The sequence below is a fragment of the Balaenoptera physalus genome, assembly GCF_965194825.1.
Source record: "Balaenoptera physalus genome assembly, chromosome: 16".
Taxonomy (NCBI): domain Eukaryota; kingdom Metazoa; phylum Chordata; class Mammalia; order Artiodactyla; family Balaenopteridae; genus Balaenoptera; species Balaenoptera physalus.
In genome coordinates, this window is record NC_138898.1 from 48,114,360 (window position 1) to 48,136,945 (window position 22,586).

Sequence of the window (22,586 nt, forward strand, 5' to 3'; positions counted from 1 at the left end):
TTGTTTTTTTAATTTTTATTGGAGTATAGTTGATTTACAATGTTGTGTTAGTTTCAGGTGTACAGGAAAGTGAATCGGTTATACATATACATATATCCACTCTTTTAAGATTCTTTTCCCATACAGGTTATTACAGAGCATTGAGTAGAGTTCTCTGTGCTATACAGTAAGTCCTTATTAATTATCTATTTTGTATATAGTAGTGTGTATATGTCAATCCCAGTCTCTTTGGACCAGAGACTACTTGACGCTCTCCAGCCACTGCTGGGTCAGGCTTCTAATGACTGGTTGTCCACAGCAAGTCAGGAGATCAGCCCCAGATCAGTGTGGGTGGGCATTTTCTAAAGGAGTGGATGGAGGGTGGGAATAGTTTGTGGCATTATTACAAAGTACGTAAAGCAAGAGGGAAAGAGGGCGGGGACCTAGGCAGTTGTGAAAAGGTGCAATCACCAAAATCTCATTAGCCCTTAAGTAAAGGCACCATACGAGTGACATTTATCCTTGTCAGTGTTTTCTGTCTTGTGTCTGACTCATTTATTTTCCTTGTTCTCACTGTTTCTAAATTACGTTTTATTAAGTCGCCACATTCGCCTTGAATTTTTCACTCACCCCTTTTCCCTTTTACTGGCATGTGATCTTGAGCATCGTGCTTCAGTGCCAGTATCTAGGGAATTTGAGTAAAATAGCAAATGACACCGTCTTCATCTACACGCAGATGTGTAGGCAGCGCTGGGATGGCTCTTGGCCCTGGGGAGGGTGGGGGACGGAGGGCAGGAGGATTGGGGGTCACTCCGTACTCCGGAGGAGCTGGTCTGAACCCCTTCTTCCTCTTGACAGTGTCCACCAGGGCCCCCAGGTCTGAGAAGGACGTTCCCTCCTCCTTTGGTGCTTTCAGGGTCTGCTGAAGCAGGCTTTTATGAGGCTGGGCCATGATCCTCCCAACTAAAAAGGAGTAAGATTGCTATTGGAAAGGATTGTATGTGGGAGGAAGTGGAGGGACAGTCCCACTAGTTTTGTAGCATCTGCTGCTGAGTTGGGATTAAGTGCTGTGCCTTTTCGAAAGGTCTCATTAAATGGGTGAGTTTGACATGTCATTGAGTTTTATGGCTTCACAGGTGAAGCTGGGTTATTCCCACCTCGTGAGACGGCCTTTGCCAAGAGCTAGGTAGTTGGAAAACAACTAACGTTTATTTACATAATGCTGACTACACACTTAGAAGCACTTTGCATATGTTCATTTTATGGGCACAGGAACCATCATTGGCCACATTTCTCAGGTGAGGAAATTGAGGCACAAAGTGTTTTAAATAACTCACCCAGGTCTTGCAGCTTCTGAACTTGAACCCAGGCAGTCTGCTCCAAAGGTTCTGCCCTCAAGCTTTGCTATTGTCTTCCAGCTAGATGTGGGGAAATAATTGTCAGCAGGAGGCTTAGCTGGACAAAAGGCCAGGGGAGGGTATCTTCTGGTGTGGAATATAGATTATTTTTCAGATATAATGGGAAAATAATAGAAACAGTTGATTGGCTGTCGGTTGGTGGTAAAGGAGATTGCTTTACAAATCCCAGAATGACCCCTAGCTCTGTAAAGCTGGCTGCTGGTTGCTTCTCTGTGGTCAGTGTGCCTGCACTTGCCTGGGTTTTGTGATGCCAGCCAGGCAGCGTGCTAGCGTCGGTGCCAAACACACCCAGGGTCATCACCTCAAAGGTGGTGTCCAGCTGGGCTCTGTGCCTGGGGACTTCCCCTCCTTCCCGCTTCCTTACTGGCCCCACGAGGCCATGGGGAGGTTGCTGTGAGGTCATTCTTGGGGAGCCGGGCCGCGTCTCCCCTTGTGTCTTACCTGTCCTCTCATCCCCCTGCTCTTCTCCCTCGGGCTCTCCTGCACATCCCATCCCCGAGGGGACGACGTATTTCTCTATATTCCTGACCCAATTTCTGGTTTTGACTTCTTCCTTCTGTTTCTGAGGCCTTTGTGTAGCTCAGGTTTGAGCTGGAGACCCAGATGGGAGTCTCTGACTGGCCTGGTACCTTGGGCAGGTTACAGACGATTCTGAACCTGAGGTTTCTTTGTCTTGACCACACCTGCCCCATCCCCCTCACAGGATTGTGGTGAGGGTCAAATAAAATACAGTCATGAAAGTGTGTCTTTCAAAGCATAAATGTACAGTGTTTTTAATGTTCCCAACCTCCCCAGGTGGCCTTGTCACTCCCTGCTTTGATGCCCTGCCTGAGCTTCCGGCACGCTGCCATCTCCGTTACTTGCTTGTGTTCCTGTACCCTGGAGGGCCCTGCACCTTATTCTCTTTGAATTTCCCAGCATTTGGCGCAGGGCTATTTGGCAGGGGTCAGGGCTCAGTCTTGTTTGAATGAACAGATGAAGAGTGTCTTTCGAAAGGAAGTTTGTGGTCATAGGCTTTTTTTTGTTTTTTTCCTGAGCAGTCTTCCTCCTATATATCTTTGCTTCTCGAAGTTACCTTGTTACAAAGTAGACGCGTGATACTCCCTTGTGTTCCTTTCTGCAGGAGGCTAACTCCCAGGGCCCGCCTTCTCCAAGATCTGTGCTTTGTAGATATTCATCTGATGAGTCTTGTTTTTCAAAAATAAGACACATCATGGAAACATTCTAGATTTTGAAGTAGGGATAGAAAATATTTGATATTTATTTTTTGTTTGTTCATTTGACAGATGTGTGTCAAGTACCTTTCGGGTACCAAACTCTGTTCCTGGGGCTGGAAATACAGCAGGGAACAAAACAGATGTGATTCCTGCCCGTATGTGGCTTCCATTCTAGTGGAGTGCCGGTCGGTGGAGAAGTAAATGAATAAATGAGACAGTCTCCACTAATCTTAAGTGCTGTGGGCAGGGATCATGTGAAGGGAACTCCCAGACCGGTGAGGAGTCCTCACGTGGGTAAATAAACTAGTAGTTACAGATGTTACACCCTTCGTTCACTGTGTGCTGGGTGCCCTTGAGGGCGTCTGCTTGTCTTGTCGTGAGGACTTTAAGCTCCATCCACTCCTAACCCGCAAGGAAGACAGTGAATGGCTGAGGAGGAAGGCGGCTGCGGCCTGGACTCTGGCCTCATGAGGGTGTCTCTGTCTGCATGAAGCCCCTCAGCCTTGACGAGGACCCTCTCTGCTCAGGTCGCTGACACTCGAGTGTTTCTGAGGGACCGGGGAGGCCAGGGAAGGTAGACTGTTGGTGGCCCATAACCTTTCTGTGCCGTCTCGCCATGCCTGTGCACCCATGTCGTCAGCATGGGGATGCTTTGCTCGCTGCGGCCCATTCACAGGCGAACGGTCGGCCGCCCACCCGCCAGACTCCGTGAAGGAGGAGGGGGGTGATGGAGGACATGCTTGGGGACACGGGGGCTCCTTAGATTTCTCTGCAGAGGTCGTGTGGGGTCGCAGCTCTGAAGGATGAGAAGGAATGAGCTGGATGAAGATCAGGGTGGGGAACACGTGTGGGAAGCTTGGGAGATGGAAAGAAGCCACGGCAGCCAGAGTGCAGGGCATAGAGAGAGTGGTGTGGGACGGACTTGGCCTTGAGTGGAGGAAGGCCTGCAGGGCCGCGAGGCCATGGTAAAGGGTTTGGATTTTATTGTAAGCACCACTGGAGGTCGTTGGAAGGTTTTGAGTAAAAGAATGGTCTGGTCTGGTTTATTCCATTTTCCTGTTGACGGCAGTGTGGAGAGGGGACCAGGGAGGGGAAGTGGGGATGCAGGGACCCTGGGCGGGGATGGGTGACGGGCAGGGATGGGGGTACAGTGTCCGGTGGGTCTGTGGAGGAACCCACACCCCGGAGACGGGCTGGGAAGGAGCCGGGAAGAGCCGGGATGGGGACTAGGTTTCAGCTTGAGCAGCATGGTGGGTGGTTCCTGCGGGAAGAGCAGAAAGTGAGGGTGAGAACGAGAAGCCTTTAGACCCTCACTTGGAGCAGGGGCCGCGAGAGCTGGGGCTGCAGAGCAGGATCAGGCGTCCTCAGCAGAGGGTTGACATTTCTCTCCTGATAACCCCAAGGATCTGAAGAAGGGTCAGGCCACTTTTTCCCATCGGCGTGAGATCTGAGGGGTTACGAGTTGTGGTCACTGTCCTGTGACTGTATATTACAGGCTGTTTCTTTTATTTAGTTTGTTCAAGAAAATATTGAGCTAAATGCTATATTCCCTGCAGGGTGCCTGATGATGCTGAGACACACAGGAGGTCTGTGAGGGTGGGGACTGTCTCTAACAGAGGAGACAGACCCTTCCATCAGAACTAAGTCAGGAGCTGCACCAGGAGTGGAGTACAGTGTGACACCATCTATGACGGGGAGGAATAGGGCCGTGGGCCCCAGAGCTGAGGCTCTGACCTGGCCTGGGGGGCTGGGGAGGTTTCAGCGGTCCCGGGAGCAGTTGGTGTTGGCATGAACATGAACAAAGCCCCGTCTTAGAGCTGACATCCTGCAGAAGGCACTTGAGGATTCCTTGGCAGGGTTGTTAGCTCATGAGAATGGTAATATTCACATGGGTTAAGGATCCTGATGTCATTGTTACCTGCTTGGGCGAAGGTAAACTGGTTAGTTACTAGCAACTTCCACTGCTCTGTGTTCAGTGTTATTTTTGTGGCAAGAAACAGAATGTGAAATTGGCTGTTCCTATGACTTTACCAACACCTTACGTGCATTGTTTCAAAGAACCAGGGCAGATTTTTGCATGAAAGGCACTGTGTAGTTATCAGAGGGAAACAACTCTTTAGATTCACCAGCAAGAGTGTTGACTTTATGGAATGTAAGCATAGCAGTGGGTGTGTTCATGCATATTCACATTAGGACCCTCCAAAGCTGATACGACTCTGTTATAGATTGAATAGCGACACACTTTTTTTTCTTGAGTAATCTTGTAGAACTTTAAGGAAGCTCTTTTTAATTTTCCTGAGGTTTCCTAAAGTGTATTCTTCCAAAGAGCTAACACCTTGGTCAGGACACTGCTGTAAACGCACAGACAACCTTGTCTGCTAAGGAACCTGTACAGAGAGGTGTGTTGACAGTGGGTGACTGACCGGAGCTGCGAGGGACGCTGGCTGTGTTGGCGCTCGACCCCTGCGGGGGCCAGGGCTGATGGGGGGAGTGCGGGGAAGCTGTTCTTGGGCTAAGTTCCCTGCACCACCTGCCGATCCACTCGCAGCCCTGGTTTAGCAACACTGGTGCAGCTGGGAGACGCACTGCTGGGACGAGGCTAGGAGCACATGGCGGTCCTCCGTGTCCACGCAGGGGTGGGACGGGTCACGTAGAAGCTGTAGGGACACGGTGACGAGTGGCCCAGGTGGATGTGGGCAGGTGTCGGGGCAGGGCCTGCTGTCCTCTGGGCGGTGGCACGGGAGCCAGGAGGGAGGGAGGAGATGCTGGGTCGTGCATGCGGGGCTGCTGGCAGAGTTGTTTCTCAGACGTACGGACTCGTCCCTCTTTATGGTCTGGGTCAGCAGCCACCTCTTCCATGAACTTTGACTTCCCCACCCCTAACAGGAAGTCATCTTGCCCCTCCCTGGACCCTCACTTACCCCTGGCCTTCTAGCTGCTCAGCAGGTGCTGTGCCCCCAGGCTCTGACCTTGAGGTCTGGGACGGGGAGGGGAGGTGCCCCAGGCCACCTCAGAGCTCTCCTTAGGTGGAGAAAGAAGTGGACTGGAATACACTTTGCTTTGTTTTGTCTTATAAGGGGATAGGGCTCGTTTTTACATTCCTTCATTTCTGAAAAGATTGTGAACTCTGATAATTGTGTAAGTTTGTCCTAATTGGGAACTTTTTCTTTTCAGATAACGTGGATGCAAGCGATCTTAAGCAGTTTTTTGAGACCAACTATTCTCAGATATATTTCATCTTCTATGAAAATTTTATAACACTGGAAAATAGTTTGAAATTAAAAGGTAAGAATTTCTACAAAATGTTTTTGATATACAAAGTTTTTTGTTTTTTTAAATAAACATTCAGGAAGTTCTGAGAGGTTGTGTGTGTCATGCGCCATAAGTTACGTGCTTTTAAGCTTCCTTTCCTGCCAAACGCTTAGTGGAGCTGCAAGTTCGCAGTGGTTGGTGTCTTTCCCTTGAACTTTCTCTCGTACAGGCATTAACTGAACAACAAACAGCCAAAGGGAAAATAGGAGAAGAAACCCACAGAAGGCATGAGTTCCAGAGGCATAATTTACTCAAAAAGAAAGAAAGAAAAGTAATGTATGCACACCATTAAAAAAATTCAGATTCCACTAAAGGGTTTGGAATGAAAACTGATGCGTCTGTTTGCCCAGACACCCAGTCTGACTGTGCAGAGGCAACCACTATCAAAGTGTCCTGTATATGTTATTAATATACTGTGTTTATATATGTTTATGGTTATGCCCATACATATTGGGTTGGCCAAAAAGTGCCTTTGGTTTTTAAGTAAAAGTAAAAGACACGTTTTTCATTTTCACCAAGAACTTTATTGAACAAGGTATTCACCCTTTTGTTCCACTACCTTCTGCCATTTTTCAGGCAACTTCATAATTCCATCTTCCCAAAACGTTTTATATTTTTGAGCAAAGAACTTTTCCAAGTGCCTTTTACAGTCTTCCAGGGAATTGAAATTTTTTCCATTAAGAGAATTTTGTAAAGACCGAATAAATGGAAATCCGAAAGTGCAATGTCTGGTGAATACAGCAGATGAATCAGAACTTCCCAGCCAAGCTGTAACAGTTTTTGCCTGGTCATCAAAGAAACATGCGGTCTTGCGTTATCCTGATGGAAGATCATATCGACTAATCTTGGATGCTTTTCGTCGAGTGCTGCTTTCATTTGGTCTAATTGGGAGCAGTACTTGTTGGAATTAATTGTTTGGTTTTCCAGGAGGAGCTCGTAATAGAGGACTCCCTTCCGTTCCCACCATATACACAATATCACCTTCTTTGGATGAAGACTGGCCTTTGGTGTGGTTGGTGGCGGTTCATTTCGCTAGTCCCACGATCTCTTCCATTCCACATTATTGTACAGTGTCCACTTTTCATCTCCCATCACAATTTGCTGTTTTGCTTACGTTTAAGTAGAGAATTGCATGCGGAAATATGGTCAAGAAGGTTTTTTTCACATAACTTATGTGGAACCCAAACATCAAAGCGATTGACATAACCAAGCTGGTACAGATGATTTTCAACACTTGATTTGGATATTTTGAGTATGTCGGCTATCTCCCATGTGGTATAACATTGATTGTTCTCAGTTAATGTCTCGATTTGTTTGCTAACAACTTCAGCTGGTCTACCCGACCATGAAGCATCGTCCAGTGAGAAATCTCCAGCACAAAACTTCGCAAACCACTTTTCACACATTCGATCAGTCACAGCACCTTCTCCATACACTGCACAAATCTTTTTTTGCGTTTCAGTTGGGTTTTTACCTTTCTTGAAATAATAAAGCATAATATGCCAAAAATGTTGCTTTTTTCTTCCATCTTCAATAATAAAATGGCTACACAGAAATTCACCAATTTTGATGTCTTTTTTTTAAATGCATGCTGATGTGACAGCTGTCACAATACAATCTAACAAAATTGTTTTGAATGAAGTTTAAGACAATTAAGTGCTATTAGACCATCTTACGGAAAAAACCGAATGAAACTTTTGGCCACCCCAATACTTACATGAAATATTCTTTGAAAACCAAGCCAATAAAGTCACGCTGCACATTCTGCTCTGTATTTGTGTGGCAGGATAGAGTAGCCCGGGGAGCCAGACAGGTTTGGATCCCTGCCCTACCCTTCTAGCTGTTTCTCCTTGGACAGGTTACTTCATCTGTGACTCAGTTTCCTTCTGTCAGCATTAAGTGGGTTGACACGTGTCCTGGGATTCCAGGACAAAGCGTGGCACGTGGTCCGTGGTCAGTAACTGCTAGCTGTCATTATCATCATCATCTTTCACTTTTATGTAATGTGTTTCGGAAATCCTTGCATGTTAGCACCTTTATATCCACCACAGTTTTAAACAGTTACAGTACTGCATTGGACAGAAGTGCCATCATTCTGGATGACTGACTTCTGAGTGACTGAGTCAGGACCACAGAGTTTTAAGGTTGGAAGGGGCTCAGGAGATTGGGTTTTTCACAGTCATCATTCTAGAGTTGAGAAAACCATGTCCAGAGAGGTTATATCACTGGCCTGAGGTCACACAGATTATTTATTTAATTGTATAGCCGGAATTGCAACCAGGCTTCTTGATGCCATGTTCAGAGCGCCTTCCCTGTACCAGTGGCTCTCAGAGCGCCTTGTGGTTTTTAGACTAGCAGCACGGGTATCACCTGGGCACTCGTTAAGCCTCCTGAATCAGAAACTCTGCGGGTGGAAAGTCAGCAATTTGTGTTTTAACAAGCCCTCCGCTGATACTCATGTGCTCTCAAGCTTGAGAAGCACTGTTCTATTTTATATTTCTCCCATTAAATAAACAACACAGATGATAGGTTGACAGATGGACATTGAAGTGTCGTCTGTGTTGCTCACCGACAGGCAAGAGCATCTTCTACCTGGGGCCTAGACCATCCATCCTTCAGCATCCCGAAGGGTGCCTTTCGCCCTTGTGGACCCTGGCCTTGTGGACCCTGGCCCTGGCAGCTCTGTCTCCCTCTCCTGTTTAATCCTTCATTTATTCACCCATCCAGGATTTGAAGCTGACGATGAGCAAGGCACTGGGCTAGATTCCTGAGAGGAATCCGGAGACGTATCCGATGCTGAACGTGCGTCATAGGTGGTGGTAGTTGTGGATGGGTCAGGGAATAAGCCGTAGGCGTGGTTCACCATGGAACAGGTCAGAAAGTAGATGTGTTATCAGATATAGACACCATCTGTGGTTGCTGATTTCCCGTAGAGTGCACGAGGGAGGTTTGGGGACGAGGTGGCCTTGGGGACGGAGGGTAGAGAATGAGCGACGGCAGGCCATCTTTGGGGCATGTCTGGGGAAAGCATTTCTTTTTTCTCTAGACGTCAGATGTATGAAAGAGGTTTATGCTTGCCTCGTGGGGAGCCTGCAATTCCAGGTTAAGGCATTTGAACTTCGTTCTTTGGGTGGTCAGGGCTCTCGAGAACGTCGGCTACTAAGACAGTGTCTTATAATGTGGTGAGTGAACCGGAGGGAGGAAGACCAGTTAGGAGGCTGATGTTGTCATCCGTGTGAGGTCTGGGGATGCCTGCTCCAGGGATGTGGCAGTTCAGGGCAGAGAAAGTGTCAGGGGTCCGTGGGTGCACCGACCGATCGTGAGACGTGGACATGGGGAAAGGGATCCCAGAGGGGGAAGCCAGAGATGCTTTCAGGACGTTGAGTCTGGTTCCTGTGCTGCCCTTGCAGCAGAGGGAGCCCTGTAGGGGAGCCAGGTGTGAGGGGCGAGAGGGTGAGCCCAGCTTTGGGCAGTCTGCGTCTGCGGTGCCCAGGGCACACCTCGGCGTAGGTGGGCTGTTAAATTATAGGGATTGGAGCTTGGGAGAAGGGAGGTGCAGTCATCCTGTTGCCAAGGGAGAGAGTGTATGCAGAGCGAGAGAGTGGCAGTCAGGGATTTGGGGGAATTCCTTCTTTTATTGGGCAGACAGAGGAAAATAAAGGAGTAGCCGGGAGGGTGCCAGGAAAGTGTTTTGTCACAGAAGCCTGAGAACAGAGGAGTTCAAGGGATGACAGGTCAGCAGGGCCCGCCAATGCACAGAGTTGAGGAGCAGCAGGATGGGGAAGGGTGTCGTCATTGAAAGGAGCATCCTGAGCGGCCAGCGGATCGGAAGGCAGACAGACGGGGATGGTGCAAGCGGGCAGCGAGACAGTGAGCTGCACGTGAGGTGGTCTCTGGGAAGGTGTGAGGATGAAGCCAGAGGAGCTGCGCGGTCCTGGGAAGGTTTTAGGGGACGCGTTTCCCTGGTCGCAGGCTGAGGAACGGGAGGCAGCAGATGGTGCCTGGTGTGGGAGTGGGCTGAGACAGGGTCACATGGAAAGAAGAGGCCGTGGAGAGGAGCGTGTGGACCCCTGGCTGTTCCTGTGAGACCTGAGGCAGAGGCCGAGCACGGAGTGGGGGTCTGGGAGAGGCCCCGCAGCTGAGGCTCAGGCCCTGTAAGGGGCGCCGCTCCAGCCTCTAGCAGGTCAAGTCACATGTGGGCATGTGCCCAGGATGCCAACATGTGTTCTTTTTAAATGGATTTCTGTTTTTTCCCCTGTGATTTATAAATTGGTATAAATCTTGAACTTAAATTTTCTTTTTCTTGCCAAATGTGGTAGATATTTCAAATATGAAATTATGTGATTTTTATCTTGCTTCCTAGCTCTGTTCTACTTCACTATTTTTCACAGGTGTGTGGAGGAGAAAAATGTGATATTATGTACAATCAATAACAAACAAAAAAATAAAAATCCATATCTAAAAAACCCCCTACAACCTAAAATCCTGTTTTTAAAAGGCCACGCCCCTCCCCCCTTTGTTCCATCTATCCTTTAGGAACATGTGGTGGTTCAAGACCATCAGTCAGTTTGTGCTGCGTAACAAGTTGCACAACAGACCATCCCAACACTGAGCACCTTAAAACAACTACCAGTCACTTAGCTTGTGATTTTCTGGGTCTGTTGGACAGTTCCTCTGGTTTGGGCTGGCTCACGCCTCTGACCAGCTTGTGGCGGGTGGCCTCATTCACACGTGTCCTGGTTAGCAAGCCACTGCCCAGGGTGCCTTAGTGCTCCTCCATGTGGCCCCTCTTCCCCAGCTGGCAGGCTCTCTTGGGCTCCTTCACAGGGTGGCCTTAGGGCTCCACGCTCACAGGTGCAGAAGGCTTTTCAAGCTGGCTTCACATTTGCTGTCATCAGGGAGCAGAGCAGGTCACGGGGCCTCTCGGATTCAAGGGCTGGAGAAGTGGACCCCTCTTGTTGGGGGGGAAGACGCTCCACTGTTGATTAAAACTTAGAAAGCCTGGAAGCTGTGTGCCACCAGCTAGCGAGGAGCAGCTCTGCTGAACGTGGCCCTGGGCAGTCTGGCTCCGTCACCCACCGGCATCCCTAACACGGGCTGCACAGCACCTCCTGGGATCTTTGACTGAATGTCTGCATGTTGAGGCTTGAATGTTTTAAGATACCTTTTAGCATAATTTTTAATATCCTAAAATTTGCACATTGTCATGATAACTGATTTTCTTTTATATATTCCAGGGAATAATAAGTCACAAAGGGAGGAGCTGGACTCCATCCTCTTTCTTTTTGAAGTAAGTTTTTATTAATTCATTTAGCTTTTAACATTCTTGTCAAAAATATGGTATTTTAGATCTCTAATTTTACTTGAAGATAAGTAAAAATGATGGACATGTATACCCTTCCTTCCTCTTTTACAAACAGTGCTGCTAAGAATGGTCTTCTGATTTGTTTTCCTTGTGGGAGAATTTTTCCTGTATGGGTACCTAGATGGGAAATTGTACGCACATTTTAAATACTGATATTGCCAAATTGCTCTTCGAGAAGGTCATATAAACTTATTTATTTTTTAAAATATTTATTTGGCTGCACCCGGTCTTAGTTGCTACACGCAGGATCTTCTTTGCTGCGTGTGGGATCTTAGTTGCGGCATATGTGTGAGATCTAGTTCCCTGACCAGGGATCGAACCCGGGCCCCCTGCATTGGGAGTGTGGAGTCTTACCCATTGGACCACCAGGGAAGTCCCCATATGCAAGTTCTGAAGCGTGAGGGTAAAGCTTGCATGCTTGCCCCCCCTTGCCCTCCCCTCAGTTTAAGATCCAGAAGTGGCAGTTGCCTCTCCCCTGACCCCATCCCTTCTCTGCTCCAAAGGCAGCCATGCCCTGCCCTTTGTGCCATTCCCTTTCTTTTCAAAGGTGATTTTCCACAAGCGTTTGTACCCCTAAACAATGCACCATGGGGTTTTGTTTGGTTTTGAGTGTCATAAACATGGTCTCATCTGGTGCATAGTCAACGTTATTTCTAACCTTTATCTGTGTGTTTGAATCTAGTGCTGGTTTGTTCATTCCATTCCCACTGCCGGGTCAGGTGGATGTATGTGATTTAATTCCAACATTTTGTCTGTAGATGGTTTTGGTTTTCTTGGTAGGTAGGCAGATCGTCTGGGAATAAAGGTGACTCTGGTCTCCTCGTCTTCCTCCACTGGCGTGGCCCTGCAGCGTGCTGGTAGATGGGAATGATAAAGGTGGTCTTCCTGTTTCTGATTTAAAGAGAGTTTTGTTAATGTTTCATCATTAAGAATAATGTTTTCTGTAAATTTTTGGTGGACACTCTTTATCATAATAAGGAAGTTTGTTTCTATTCCTAGGTTGGTAAGATTTATAAAAAATCATAGATGGGTTTTGAAGTTTTCAAAAGTTTTTTTCTGCATTGATCAAGACGATTCTTCATGAATATTAATGTGGTGAATTCCAGTTCTGAGTTTTGGGAAGGCTAGTATTATGTTTGCATTTTTGGATCTATGTTCACAACTGAGGTTGGTCTGGATTTCCTTTCCTCATACTGTTTTGAATGAGCCTGTTACAAAGGTTACAGGACCTGTTGTCAAGTGTCTGTTCTTTTTCTATTATATAAAATAGTTTGTGTAAAATTGGACTCATCTGCTCCTGGAAATTTTTTTAGTCTTTCCTGTAAAAACCGTCTGAAACTGGTGCTTTTTTGGTTTTGTTTTTTTTAGTGGGAGGACTTTTAACTACTTCCATTTCTTTAATAGTTTTTGGATTACTCTATGATGATTCAGGTTTTATATTTCTTCTTGATTCTGGTTTGGTAAATTATATATTTTTCTAAGAATTCAAGGAATTTGGTCTTATCACCAGTTTTAAAACTTATTGGCACAGTCCTTCTTTTAAGAGTCATACATAATCCCTTCAATTTTATCTGCTTTCGATTAATCTTCACTGTCTCCAAACTGTTGCTATTTCTTATTATTAGAAGTAGTAGTAGTAATAAAAGCATTTATGTTACACTTTACAGGTATGATTTTACTATCTTTCAGTTGCCGTCGCAGTTTTAAGCTCTGTTCTCAGTCTAATTGCTGTTCCTTTAAATGCCTTTTCTCTCTGGCTTATCTTAACATCCTTGTCTTATTTATTCTTGGGTTCTGCAGCCTCACCACGAAATGTCTAGTTGAAAATTTCTTGCTTGGTATCTGTGTGCTTCCTGTATTTCTGGATTCAAATCTTTTATAATGTCTGTCAAATTCTCTGCTACTTTCTTCTCAATTATTGACTCTTTCCTCTTCTTTCTGGCCGTACTTTCTAGGATTCCCATGCAAACTTCTTGGTCTGTCCTCCACATCCCTCTGGCTCACCTCCGTCCTCCCCACCCTGTCTCCTGGCCTTGCGCTCTGCCAGGTTGCCTCGGCTGTCTCTCCCCAGGGCACTTTCTCCATTTGGGTCTAATCTGCTGCTTCACTGTGCTATTGAGCTTTTAATTTCTATGTTTTAACTTCTTTTGGTTTGATATTCATATGTGGCTGGTTGCTTTTGATGGTCTCTTGATCCTTGTTCATTTTTAGACATCTTTTATTTTCTGAAACATTTAACGTGGAAGAGTTCATGCTCTGTATCTGATCATTCTTCTATCTGAAGTCTGTCTTTGGTTGTCGAAAGCTGTTGGTTATTTCTGCCATCTCTCACAATGGCTTCTTTTCTTGTATGTTTTGTGATATGATTTTGAGATCAGATTTCATCGGATGCAGATTTAATCTGCTTGAATCCTGTTTTCCCAGAGGGTTTGTCTTTGCTTTTGCTGGGGGTCTGGTTTGAATCCCATTTTTTTCTGGAGAATCCCATTTTTTTCTGGAGGGTTTGTCTTTGCTTTTGCAGGGGGTCTGGGAGTGCTCTTGTTTGGGATCACTTTGGCTCCACTTGAGGGTCCTGGTTCATTACTGGCATCCCAGGTTCAGTTCCTCACACCCACCTTGGGATGGGCACGGGCGTCTGGAGCGCGCAGATGTCCATAGATCCTCCTGTGTCCTTGGCGTTCCCTCCCCTCCTGCTTCCTCTCTCACTGCTTTTTAAGTCCCTTGCTGGTTTCCCTGTGTCCTTCGAAGCCCAATAACAGTTACCTTTGCTGTCACTGTCCTGCAACAGGAAAGCCCATCAGAGCCTGTAGTCCTGTACCCACACAGAGGGGGTTTCAACACCACCTCCTCGTGTCCAGAAAGTCTAGATTAAGGAGCGTGTTACTCCCCATACATTACCATCTACAGGGGATGTGTTGCCTATATAAGAGAACAAATATATATTACTCAAAGCTTCATAAAACCTTCATTTGGCACAGTAAATATGAATGAAAAATGAACTTGCATTGCTTTTGTTTTTGTTTATGTTCTCTCTCTGTCTCTAGCTTCAGAAGGTAGGTTGTAATTTGTATGGTTCGTTCTGAGAATTTAGTAACTTCACCGCTACCTTCTACAAGTTAGTGCCACGTAAAGAGATGGTTTATGAGGATTTGAAGGTAACTACTTATCAAGGTGTAAATAATTGGGAAAGGCTTCCTTTAGAAGAAGTGGTATTATTAAGACATGTTAAATCACAGAAGGGATACCATGTAAAGACTGTCTATAAATAAGAAATGGATTGAAAGAAAGCACGGAGGTAAGGGAGTTAAGAAGGCAGGAAAGAGGAGTCTTAGGAGAGCTGCTGCCTGCTTTGTGAGTCAGGGCTGTTTGGAAGGGAACCTTTGAGAAAGGAAACAGTCATTTTTTGAATATAGTGAGCCACCGAAGACATCACACTGCTCGGATGGAGCAAGTAGCGACAGTCAAGGCTGCCAGCCCAGTCCGAGTCTCCTTCAGGCAGCGAGTGGACCTTCCCATCTTTATGTTGGGTGGCAGCACTGTACCCCTCAGAAGCTGACCTTCAGCTACCATTGCCTGTGGCTTCAAATCTCTGTACCACTTGGAGTTTCTCTTGTTGCCGGTTCATGGAGATGTGTGTCACGTCTAATTGAGGTTATGACTCCTTAATTTTACTCTTCTTTTAAAAAGATATTTCATCTGTCATTGCCATGTGTTTCAGATGGGCCTGCAGGATGATGGTGTGGGACCCCATCAAATGAATCAACGTTGCTGACTTGACCAGAATGTAAATGTTTTACCCAGGCCATCCTGTTTAATCCTTTCCCTCGGAAATAGGTTCAGTCTTTCCAGTTTTTATCAATGGAAGGTTGGGGGCTTGGTTGTGTCAGGTGACTTGCCCAAGATTGCACATCTGTCCAATGGTAGATAGAGATTTAACCTCTGGTCTCACTCTAGAACCCATTCCTTAACTCAGCGCCAGGCTGCTCACCACTTAGAAGTCTCGATATTCAAGCTGTATTCCATGGGCCACCTATACCAACACATGCCTTTTCTTGTACAGGCCATTCATTCATCAGACACGTTTATTGGGTACCTACTGCGTGTCAGGCACACTTCTAGGTGCTGGAGGTATGGCAATGGGCAGTGGGATGGATGGAACGCCCTGCCCTCATGGAGCACATCTTACGTTTCATGGTAACCTGAAGAGTCCACTGGTGAGAATGGACATGTCAGTGCTCCAGTAACCACCTTATGAGTCAGAAAATTCTGAAAGGCCCTTTTCAGAAGTGACACTTAGATGGTGGCCCTTGAGGTGGCTGCCTACATAGGGGAAAAGGAGGGTTGGTGTAAAAATGTAAGGCACCTAGTGAATGGGTTTCAGGATCAAATAATTCACTTGACTCTGAGCACCTTCTGCATTCAGCAGTTGAGAGGTGTTAATGGTTCCTGGGATTTGTTTTAATCAGGTGTGGTAAGACACACAGACCTGAAAATGATTGGCATGAAGGAAGACGTTATTACAGCGCAGCCAGTGCCTTACAAGCAGGAGGCATGGCGCGTCAGGTGGGGCCATAAAGAGAAGCTCCAAGGTGAAAAGAGCAGGCAGAGAGAGGAACCGAGGTGGTTTCTGCAGGAAGGAATGGGCCAGGCAAGGTCGCGAGCAGGCTGAGCAGGTTCAGGATTGGCTAGTGTGAATAGTTTCTGCGGGCTCTGGGCTGTGGGGCTGGTCCCCAGCTGTTCAGTACCTGGTCGCCAGGCGATTCGGGCAGGGCATAGTGTCCCGGAGTGTGAGGTCCCATTAAAGGAGGTGGCTGTGGTGTGGAGTTGGGCTTGGCTGGTTTGCATGTCGAAGGTGTGCGGGCAGGTGCTCCCAGGATCTCACTAACCTGGGAGGGCAGCCCTGCCAGTGCAGCAGGGCCCCAGGTGCCAGAGCATCACAGGAAACAAGAAGATGGGGTTCTTAGATGTTGTTTCAGGCCGTCTGCCGTGCTGTATGTCATCCCCCCTTTGGTAGAGAAGTGGGGTAGTTTGGATAGAGTTTGATAGCAAGGCATTTCCCCAGCCTCCCAGTCCCCAATTAAAATGTGCGTCAGCAAAAGAGGTTTCATATTAAAACTTACACATATCCTGGCCTCAGAGTGCTACTTATTCATCTGTTTTTCAAATATCACAGAGTTAGAAATCACAGATACACAGGACATTTGATTTCTAGATACCTTATTTTTGAATTTTCTAACTTACCCCACCAGATTCAATAAACCCTGTTTTTTTTCTTCCTAGAGGCTAAACGGGCTCTTGTTGTCCTGTGAAGTGTGGCGGGAGCTGGTCTCACACTCGGAGTCCCTGGGGCTCCCTGTTCGGCTGCTGGGGTCACTCTGTGAGAGCCCTGTCGCCCACACCTGGCTTGCTGCCCCCTGGCCTCTCTGCACGCAGTTTCACTCCTGCCTCTTGGTTTCTGCAGCTCTCTTTTCAGGGCCTGCCCTCTGCTCTCCTGCTCTTCCGGCCCAGTCTTTCCGGCTGTGTTCAGACCCCTCGTTTCTCCTGGCAGCTCCGGCTAGAGGTGCCGGTTCTCTTCTGTCCGCTTGTATAATGCACTCCCACTTGTTACCATTGCATTACAGCCGGGTGTTCCCTGTTTTCCCTTCAGGTGTCTTACGGAGACTAGGAAGTTCCTGGGGCCCCTTGTAATCCTTTGTGTGCCCCACACCGATTGGCACTTGTTAATATTTATTGTTGGATTAAAGCCTCTTAAATTCTCGACTTATCTCCCATGGGGTTTATGTGGTACTTTTATATTAAAAATACTTTCTTTTCTCGTCTATTACTCCCTGGACAAAGGGGATGGGAGAAAGGTAGCAGAAGGGCCGGCGAGGTTTGGATCTGGCTTTGGCACAGCGAGCCACGCGGCCCTGACTGAGGCAATGAACCTTCCTTTGCCTTGGGGTCCGCGTCCCTGTGGCAGGGGTGGGACCAGATGAGGTCTGGGGGCTCTTCAGCTCTGCCAGCAGCCTAGGGTCCCACAAAGGTAGCTTTGATGGAAGTCTCCAAACGAGACGTCTTCAAAGTAAGAAGTTCACAGAGGAGTCTTTTTCAGCATGAAATTTAGTTTCATGCTTTTATTTAGTTTTAATATCAAATCACTTTGATCAGCCTTTGAGTATCTACACACCTCAGTTGCTTTCTTCTCTCGAGCAGCTCTGTTCACTAGAACTTTCTGGGATAATGGGAATATTCTGCATGCAGTTAGGTGACCACTGGCTACATGGGCTACTTTGTGCTGGGAATGTGGCTGGTGTGACTGGGCAACATAAATTTTAATTGTAAGTAGTTTGATTTGATTTAAATTTTAAACTTAAATAGCCACACGTGTGCTAGTGGCGGCCGATTAGAGAGGCCATGGTGTCTTCCCGCGGAGCCTGGCGACCTCGTCTGGAAGACTTGTTTCCTCTTTGTCAGACACCTGGTTAAGTCCTCAGCATGTGGCCTGTCCCTGTCCTCATGGGGAGGGGACTTCACTGCAGGTTTAGGGTTTTACCAGAACATGCCTTGGGCCGAGGGGCACGCGCACCTGCCTCCTTGGGTGGGACAGCAGGGCCCCAGAGTGGCGTTCTGCAGACACAGGGTTGAAAAGCCACACCAGATTTCATCCTGCTCTTTTCATGCTTATTTTAAGATGAAAATAATAGTATGAACCAGGGCCAGTCAAATGGGTTTGTACTTCACCTCGCCCCTTCCCTCCAGCCACCCATCGAGATAAAGAAAACACTGTGGGTGTCCACCCAGGGCAGTGCCCGCTGGTCCTCCTCGCCCTTCCTGTGGTGGGAGGTTCTGGCTGGGGAGGACTGGACATCAGAGCCAGCGGTGAGCTGCCCAGAGAGCGCAGGTGACACGGGGCTTCTTCAGGGGCCAGCAGAGGAGGAGGGGTGACACTGGGGTCCTTAGGTTTTGTTTTTCTGTTACTAGCAAAGATGACAGTTTGTCTGACAAGCCTCCTACCTAGCGTCTGTGGGAGTGATGCTGGCTTAGAGGGGACTCGTGGGTGGCAGCCTTGCTGGGCACGCTGACGTTGGGGAATTGTTACTGACCGGCTGGGAATCCAGGGCTCTAGTGGAATCTCTGTCTGACTTTAATGGAATTCAACCCAGGCTCTCTGGTTCTTCAGTGTTCCAAGGGAGCTTATATAGAAGTGGATTTAGCCTCAGATTCTTTTCCTCAAAATAGGTGAAAGGACTTTTAATAGCTTTCCAGATGATGATAATTCAGCTGGACTGGTGAGGTGCCTGGGGGTGTGCGAGAGGAGGTGACATGATGCGCTGGTCTTCGCTCTGTGCAGTTGCTTTCTCTGTGCCAGCCAGCGATTTGAGGATTAACTGTATTTACCACACACGCATTTATTTATCTTTTCACACTTAATTACCTCATTCTGCTTCAGATATTAACAGTGAAGAAGAATTGCCTGAAGAGAAGCTAGAATTATGGATATAATAGGATTATAATCAATTCTGAGATGTTTGTCCTCCCAACCTCTCTCCGCCTCCCCCACCATCCTTCTTCTTTTGGTGGAACTGTTTATCTTTTCTAACTCTTTGAAAATGAAAACAAATTAGAAGCTCCTGCGGAGGTTCAGGGGAAACGCTTGGACTGAATCACGGCCAGGTCTATGCATTCAGGGCAGATGACCTGCAGGATATTAAGTCACGGCCCTTTTCTCTTCTGAGCAAATAACACAGAGCAAGGCAGCAGAATTGTATTTTTACAATTAACTAGTTTCCACAGCCCTGCTCGCCCCTGCTTTATTTGTCATTAGTTATTCCAGACTGTCCAGCGTGCAGAAAACCGCTGAGGGGAAGGACTTCGCGGGCCTCTCACACTGTTAGTGCTTTTTATGTCTTTTTCCCGTAAGGACCACTTTACTGCTGGTGAGTGGAGGAGGGACAAGAACAAATAAAATGAACACGAAAAACAGATTCTTCTTAAATTCTTGGAATTTAAGTACTTATTGAGAATTTCAAAGAGTTGGATGCTTCAGTGGACTTTTTTGCTTGTTTGTTTAAAGGAATGATTCCAAGTTTGAACGCGGCTCCTGGGTCATTGCCGTAATTCTAAATGACTGATTGCAGCTGAGAAAAGTCAGGCTCAGCTCACAGTTCCCGGAGAACTGGGCCGACAGATACTCCTCTCCATCCCCAAAGCCGCCCTGAGTTCCGGCTGGCGAGCATGACCAGGATACTTGGTCATCTTTATGACATCGGGGTTTATTTTAGTGTGTTGCGTATATTTAAAGTGATCATAGAGACATAGAATTGTTCTGGCTTTCTTCATAGCGTTATTCATGCTTGCTGTTTTTATCAACATTGGGCCCTTGGTTGGGGGCAACTCCAGGTGGTGGCATTCGTGTCACGGCAGAGTGTGACCTGCTCCCCGACACCCCCTGAGACTTCCTCGGCCAGGGTTGCAGTGGAGGCTGGGTGGCCCGTCATGCCCTTTCTCCCTGGTCTCAGGTGTTGTTTGTGGTGGTGAGTTAACTCAGTAATCGCTTCTCAGTGCTGGGTCCTATACGGGATGCTGGGGACATAACAGAACACAGGGCCCGGGTCTTCTGTTGCTGTAGCACATGGTTATTCTGGTGTCTGCTTTTGATCATGAAATGTTTATGATCTCTGCAGACTGGAAGATGGAAGCAAAGCATAAACATCGAGTCCTTTCTAGAATTCTGTGAATGCATTGTTTGTAGTTACAATTTGATTATCTTATTACAGCGTGTTAATAATTTGGGATGAGTGTCTGAGTTGAAAGGAGCCATTTTCAATGGACATTTTAACTCTAAATTTAATACCAAGACTACAGTTTTCCTTATGCCTTGTGACTTCCAGGTGAGAAACTTGGGATTGACCCAACAGGATATACTGAATTACTCAGTTTACCTTGGAGGAAGGGAAACTGGAGATGTCTGGAGCTGTTTGCGGCTGTGTGAAATTACATTCCCCCTTTTCTCTGCCGCAGCCCGGGTGCCCTGGCCCCGCTCTCCTGGGTAGCTGACACCTTCAGGAGTGGGTCGCCCAAAGGCAGCACCAGCAGATGCTTCCAGGAACCCTGCAAGGGCAGAGGGTAGAAACTGCATCAGGACTACACGTATGGAAACCTCACAGTGAAACTCGAGCACGTTGTATTTACTGTTAGAACAGCAGGAGATACGTAAAGAGCTTTTTCTCTCCCTTTAAATTGATTGGAATTCATATGGGAACACAGTTTGGACGAGTTGGTTTCTTCGTCTGTCAGTTTAGGAGAGTTGTACACAGACTTGCTGTGTTGTCAGTTTTCTGTGGCTTGTTTTGCTTGGCTATGGCGTGGTGGCTGTCACAGAGTGACACCCGGTGTGTGATGTGCTCCCGACACAGGATAGGCTGTAAACCTGCTGGGCACCAGCTGCTCCCGCAGATCCTGGCATTCGCTGGGTGAACTTGGCAGAGGGGTTAGTCGTGAGCCAACTGCAGGTTTGCGACGCTTTCTAACTGTGGAGAAGCAGGCGTTTAAATCCTCGAAGGTTCTGGGAGGGTGGGGACCACGTGCTGGCATCTCACTAGGGGGTTGTTATTTCTCTACTTTCCACTTACCTGGAAACACTCTGAAAGTGAATTTTTTTTTCCATTTTGTGAAAAATGGCACAGAAAAGACAGACAACTGGTTGTGTTGGTATCAAAATTGAAAAGATCTGAAAAATACAGTTTTTAGCCAGAAAATAGAAGCTGGAATTGAAGAAGAGCTCAGCAGATTTGATTGTGACTGAGGTTTCCTGTGTCAGATCCTCGTGTGAAAAGAGGACTCCTCTTGGGTGTGTTCCAGTGAGTGGGTTATTCAGGGCAAGACCACAACGTATTATGGGTAGAATTACGTGCCACCATGTCATTTTCTGTATTTTATTGTTAATCTTTCTGTGTTTGAAAGCCAGTTCTGATTGACTTGGTCTTTGGTAGAGGAATTTAACTTATTTATATTTATTATTTTTATGTGATAATTAACATTAAAAGTTTTTTCTACTTTTGTTTTTTTGGGGGAGAGGTTATTGACTTTCAATGCTTTGAAATTTGGGAGATATACTTTCAATTTTCTATCGTTCCAATAATTGTCTTTAAATTAACAAAATGCTATTTGAACCTTTTTCTTTTTGTTTTCCATATCAAGAATAAAGCAGTGTTTGGTGGTACTTTTACTTTAACACCACATATCTTTTGTACTTCTTACTTTTCACCTATTTTAAGCATTTTATATCCAGATTATTTTAATGTTTTTTGGAATTTATTTCTCTTATGTTAATGATTTTGAGGATTTACTCTATTTTTCATACCCACATTAATTCCAATTATATAAATATAGCTCATTGTTCATAGTGTTTATGCACCTGCATCCTTGTTTTTGGATTGTTTAACTAATCTCTTTATTTGCTGGAACATGAATCACTTAATATGTTGAGGAAGTGAGGAGTGTGGCTGATAAACTCCCAGCTCTAGAATATCTTTTTTTTTTAAACTTCAGACACATACAGCTGGCTCTACACTTTTCGAATCATCTTTTTTTCTCAGTACTTTGAATTTTATTTGCTTTTCAAAAGAGCTGTAGTTTACTCCAGTTCTCTGTATCACATGCTGGATTCACATGTAGGCATCTGGTTTGCTGTGGGACTCCTGTCCTCCATGTGTGTCTGTGTTCTGGTGCCCCTTCTTCTCAGCCTGGCCTGCAGTGAGCAGCTGACCACGCTGTCTTCTGAAGCTTAATGTTGCAGAGAGAAAGACTGAGGTCAGCCCGAGTTTTGTTCCTTTGTGGATAATGCATTTGTTCTTTTTAGATTTGTGTAGGATTTTTAATTATATGTTCAATTTGTAGCTTGGAACGTACTACGTCTGGACATTTATCTATGTTCAGCTTATTTAGTTCTAGGGAGGCCTTGGGATGCGTGTCTTCTCAGCGCGAGGTTACGGTGGGAAACCGCGACAGACTCTAGATCCGTGTTTTCTGGGTTTTCATCTGCACGTGATATTTTCTGATTTCCAATGTCACTTACTTGTGCATCTGCTGCTTTTATTTACCTAGATCTTAAAAAAGATTCAGTGTCCTCTAGGGTTTCTTAAGAATGTGAATCAGAATTTCTAAAAAAGTATCCTCCTCTTGCAACAAATCTATTTTAGGAGGAACCCGTTCCTCTTGAGGGTGGTATCCTCCTTTGCTGTGTATTCTAGGTATGTTCTGCTTTCACGGAAGGGGGCCCCCATCCACCACGCCTCTTTGCAGTTTCCTTTA

General features: G+C 46.5%; 1 protein-coding gene across 6 annotated transcripts in view; it reads left to right on the forward strand.

Annotated features, from left to right (window-relative positions):
- Window positions 1–22,586, forward strand: part of RALGAPA2 (Ral GTPase activating protein catalytic subunit alpha 2) — a 281,664-nt gene that overhangs the window by 16,950 nt on the left and 242,128 nt on the right. For all 6 annotated transcript variants that reach the window (XM_082431631.1, XM_082431628.1, XM_082431630.1 and 3 more), the window contains exons 2-3: window positions 5,789–5,899; window positions 11,164–11,216. In XM_082431631.1, the coding sequence (XP_082287757.1) occupies window positions 5,789–5,899; window positions 11,164–11,216 (164 nt within the window). The remainder of the gene's footprint in view (window positions 1–5,788; window positions 5,900–11,163; window positions 11,217–22,586) is intronic.